Genomic DNA, 5,000 nt, shown 5'->3' on the forward strand with positions numbered 1-5,000 from the left:
AAATTTTAATCACTGAAAGGAAATGTCAGGCTACAACACAAGGTATGCAAACTCCTTTCTTCTTCCCTCCTTTTTGTCTTCTTCTCTATTGATATAACTGGCTCTGCATCACTGGCATCCTTCAGAAAGAAACTTGAAAATTCTATTCTAGATAAGTATTAATTCTACCTCAGATAACAACTTCATATTTTGTATATTTGTTAAATTAATATCCATCTAAAATTTCATGTGAGTCAACCTAAGCTTACAACCCTTAATGGTTTTTATTACAGTTTCCTCAACATTAATTCTTCTTTTCTGGCATCTACATTTGTATTTTATGGTCTGTTAATCTAATAATTACTATACAATGGTAAAAATAATCTAAAATGAAATATAGTAAGTAAGGTCTGGAAGTTGCTTAAGTTGGATGGTCTTAAATGCGGTCATCATGATGATGGCCCTTAATGTAATTTGTTGAGAAAAAATTCCACCACTAACTTGTTGCCCAAGGTAGAAGGACTTCTTCAGTGTCTGGCTCTCCTTCTGATTCTATCTCCTTGCAACCACTTATGGTCAAGGAATTGAGCAATGCCAGTAAAGCCCCCAGACATGATAATATATCAATGAAAGTTATTGAGCAGTCGTTTGAAGATATTGCGCAGCCCCTCGTAACCATAATCGGTCTCTCTTTATCTACTGGTCAGGAGTATGTGTTTCCTGAATCTCTCAATATCGCCAAAGTGATTCCAGTTTTTATAAAGGCAGACGACTCCACACTTTTCAGTAACTACAGGGCAATATCAATTCCTCCTGCATTCTTTAAACTCTTTGAAAAAGTCATTTTCAACCGACTGTTTAAATTCTTAGACTTGAATAGTATTGTCTACTCGAAGCAATTTGGATTTCGAAACAACCATTCCACTGCCTTAATAGATCTAATTTCAATTGTAAATTATACGTATATCGTCAGCTACTGGCAAAAATGAAACAACTTTAGCCATCTTCTTTGATTGGTCTAAGGCATTATTTTGATACATAGTCTATTAATCATGAAATATTGAGTCAGAAGTTTCAACACTATGGTATTTGCAACACTGCTTTGACGTGGAATCCTAAAAATTAATGTTATCTCAAGGACCGGTTCCAATTTGTTCGGATTACAGTGTAGGTCCTGTTGATCGTATTTTAGAAACATTTTACGTTGTGTAGCATTCCACAAGGTTCAATCCTTGGAGCTATTTTGTTTATTTTGTTTGTTAAAAATCTTCATAATGTCTCTAGTCTGACTAAAACTCTATTTTTTTTCTCCTGAAGATCACAACTACCTTATTTCCATTGTTAACCAGGTGCTTGAAAAAATTGTTTCTTGGCTTAATTAAAGTAAAGAAGTTATCCTCGATTTTCAGGAAAACAAACTTCGTGATTTTAGTGTTCCTCTAGTTCTGGATAATACTGTGATCAAGCAAGTTGTGGAGACTAAAATCTTAACTCTTAGGTGTCATCAGTGACCGGCACCTTTCTTGAAAACCACATATTAACACCGTGTCAAAAAAGATTTTGAAGTCTGTAGGAATTATTGCCAAAGCTCGCTTTTATCTATAATTGAAAATGTTACTGGCCTTACATTACTCTCTAGTATATCCTTACTTACATTGTAACATGTTGCAATGTTGCCTGATCCTTCAGCTACTGCTCCAACCTAAATTGTATTTACCTTCTGCAGAAGTGCATTGTAGCGTTCGCAGTCTCTTTTCAACTAGTCATCAGGTCCACCAGTACAAACTCGATTTTCCTCTCAGTACAGGTCCCATCTTTGTTCAACGAATATGAAGCAGTTCAGCATCCTTAATCTGGAGATCATTGCCTGTTTCACTAATTACATGTAGCTTACCATCTATTGTTTTTAAAAGAAAACGGAAGGATTAGCTTGCTAAAAGCCTATTTACAGGTACCATTTAGATTTTGCACAGTATTTGCTCACTCTGTACTTAACCATATACTGTTTATTATTTAATTATCCAAGGAAGTCTATTTCATATAAGCTCCAAGCCTCACTTGGCTTGCTTGTTACACCAGTCTTTATTTAATAATTATTAACAACTTTTGATCAGTGCTGTGTTATTTATCTTTCACATATCTGGCTAAATGAATGATGCCCTAAAGATCTTCCCTGACACTTGTTTCAGGTGCTGTTTTGGCAGTTATTCCCAGTGATGGACAAACCAACTACACACTGCTATGTTACCTTCTGGTCAGGCTGGGTTCGCAAGTGTTGAGGGATACGTTTGACAGAATAATTCGTCCACAAGACCTTTGCGGTGCCTTGAAACGTGAGCCAGTGCACTCTAAGCTTCGGTCTCTTAAAAAAGAAGGAATCCTCAATCCAGTGCAATGGAGTAAATTGTATCCAGTTAAATCCTCTTCAGTATCATCCACAGGCTTTGACAATTCACTCTTGATTGTGCTTCTGAGGACAATCTGTAACCTGAGTCCTCCATCCACTGGCTGGGATCTACTTCCCCATTCCCTTGACACCAGCTGTGAGTCTGACATTGTACGTTTGAAGTATTTTGTGGATGCAGTATTGGACCGTGCAGAAGAGGCCTCTGTTAGTGATGCATTTTTTTGCAAATACAAAGATCAGATCCAGAAAACTCTGGTGCGATTGGGTGGAGCTAAATATGAAGATGCCATTTGTGAAATAGAGAAACAAGAAATGGATCCACTAGATGAGGAACATTTCCAAGAACTTCTGAAACAGTGGAAAGAGGGTGACAACAGAATTACAGACAAACTAAATGAGTGGGAGTGCAAAATGAAGACTTCTAGAGATGCAGGTGGGTTTGGGGAGTGAAAACTTAGTAGGCTGATGGTGCAACAGCATTTTGAACGATTTGTGTCTTCTGTTGAAAAAGAAATAAACTACTAAAAGCAATAATTTTGGGGAAGAGAGTGCATGAGTAGCCAATAAATAAACACTGATAAGATCAGTCAAATGAGGCAGCCAGGAGGGTGGAAGAACACTGATAAACATTTTCCCAAAATGCCAATGAATCCTTTTAAAACACAATGAATTACAACGCAATGTGTTTCAATCATGCATATTGGTTTCAAAACCTCACAAGATTCAGGGGCATGTGTCTATTAATAATCACTGCTGACCATCAAGGATGGACAACTGCTCCTTGTTGTTAAGTCTAATTTGACTGCTTTGCAATAAACAGGGCTTCTGATAGGGTGTGAAGAAATTGGGAAATTATGCACCACTTTTAAGTCTAATTATGCACCAATTATGCGGGAAATTATGCGATTTCATTAATATTTTCGAATATTAATAGATTTCTCTTTAACAACAGACCGTGTTGATTATTTTACAATAGATTGTGTGCAGCCAGAAGCAAGCTGTGGTGATGTTGTTTCAGCAGCAGCAGCTACAGGAAGCAGCACACACACTCATCATGAACAAGGTAACTACTTCATACAGATCACTGAAAGATTTCTTGAAATTACTTAAGTGGAAAGTGGATTTTGTTTGATAAAACTAATCAAGAGAGGATTAGTGTCCACAACAATCAAACTGGAGTTGACCAGATGCAGCTGAAGAATCTGTTTTGGTCAAATCTTATCCAGATATAGCCTGTAACTAGTAGTAGTTGACACTACAGCTGCCCCTGCGATGCAAAGTGCTGCATTATTTTTATTTGCAAATTATTATTCGATACCGTATGTGTTGACTGTTGTAATGTTGTAATAGTCTTTTAACTCAGATCAGAGAGGGTGGAGCCTGAAGTTGAGACGATTACTTTGAACTAACTATCAAATTAGTTTTCACTTCATTCAAAATTAAAAGTGTTTAGTGTTAAAGATCGTACTCCTGTTGCTCTAAAATCCATGGTAGTTTACCAATTTTCTTGTGCGGGTTGTAATTCCCGTTATATTGGCGAAACTAGTCGCCACTTTTCTACCAGGATAAAGGAACACACGGAAAGCGATAAAAACTCGCATATTTTTAAGCATTTCAACACATCTCCTTTATGTAAGAGCAAATACTCCCCTTCGTGCTTTAGTATTCTGGATTCTGCCAGCAACTCAATTGATTTAAAACTCAAAGAAGCTTTTCATATAAATAAGATCAAACCGGAACTTAACAAACAATTGCAGCATTACAACACTTTTCTCACGTTTTAGTTTACACCTTGATGTTTGGTGTCACGCTGTAAATAGTACCTGCTTTTGTATTACGTCATGTAATAATTTTCATCTACCCGTAGACTTTATAACTGTTCACACTTAGGAACTCATTAAACTTATGATGGCATAAGCATGCCGAAACATGTCTTTTAAAAAAGTTGTCTGTTTCCTACAGTATATATATATATATGTAAGTTCAGTTTTTCTCACCTTAAAATCAGCTGCTCCTCAGCGTGACAACCGCGAGAACAGACGCCGTGATGCGACTGACACAAAATATTAAACCATGCGCTTCCTTTCATAATACTCTGCACCCCCCAAATAGGGACTTTGGATTATTAACTGCTACCCCTGTTTATTGTGATGTCACAATACACAAACTCTCAGAAACTCCCTTTGGGATTTTCTGCTTTACGTCATCCCAACCATTTCGTACTTGCGGGCGCAAACAATACAAACGTCATCATTGCCTACCGATTCCTCGCGGCCCCTGTTCGAACAAATCGAGATTTTTTCTAGTATACCGACTGCATATTTGAACCGTAAGTACTGTCCTTAATATACGCGCAAGCTACTAGGATGCCTCCTCGGGATTTCGCCTCTGGGCGAAATCCCTGCGGGGGCAATTATTGTTACAGTTGCGTTACTATTTTTGCGTGACATCATTTGATTATTTTGGGTTTTTTGTTTGCGGTTAAAGGGGGTGTTGTGTTTCAGTTTTTGCACGCCCTTTTTATTAGTCGTTGTCGGCACGTGGAATTGTGTGTGAGTGATCCTTTTGTTTGGTTTATCTTTATGTTAGTTTCATGAGACTCAAAGGATTGCTG

The 5,000-nt window shown here is 37.5% G+C and overlaps 1 protein-coding gene across 1 annotated transcript in view; it reads left to right on the top strand.

Moving 5' to 3' along the window:
- LOC138022482 (NLR family CARD domain-containing protein 3-like) overlaps nt 1-5,000 on the top strand; it is a 34,250-nt gene that overhangs the window by 13,936 nt on the left and 15,314 nt on the right. Inside the window, exons 6-7 of the mRNA XM_068869637.1 lie at nt 2,169-2,819; nt 3,363-3,449. Coding sequence (XP_068725738.1) covers nt 2,169-2,819; nt 3,363-3,449 — 738 coding nt within the window. The remainder of the gene's footprint in view (nt 1-2,168; nt 2,820-3,362; nt 3,450-5,000) is intronic.

The sequence above is a fragment of the Montipora capricornis genome, chromosome 10 (genome assembly GCF_036669925.1).
Source record: "Montipora capricornis isolate CH-2021 chromosome 10, ASM3666992v2, whole genome shotgun sequence".
Classification (NCBI taxonomy): Eukaryota; Metazoa; Cnidaria; class Anthozoa; order Scleractinia; family Acroporidae; genus Montipora; species Montipora capricornis.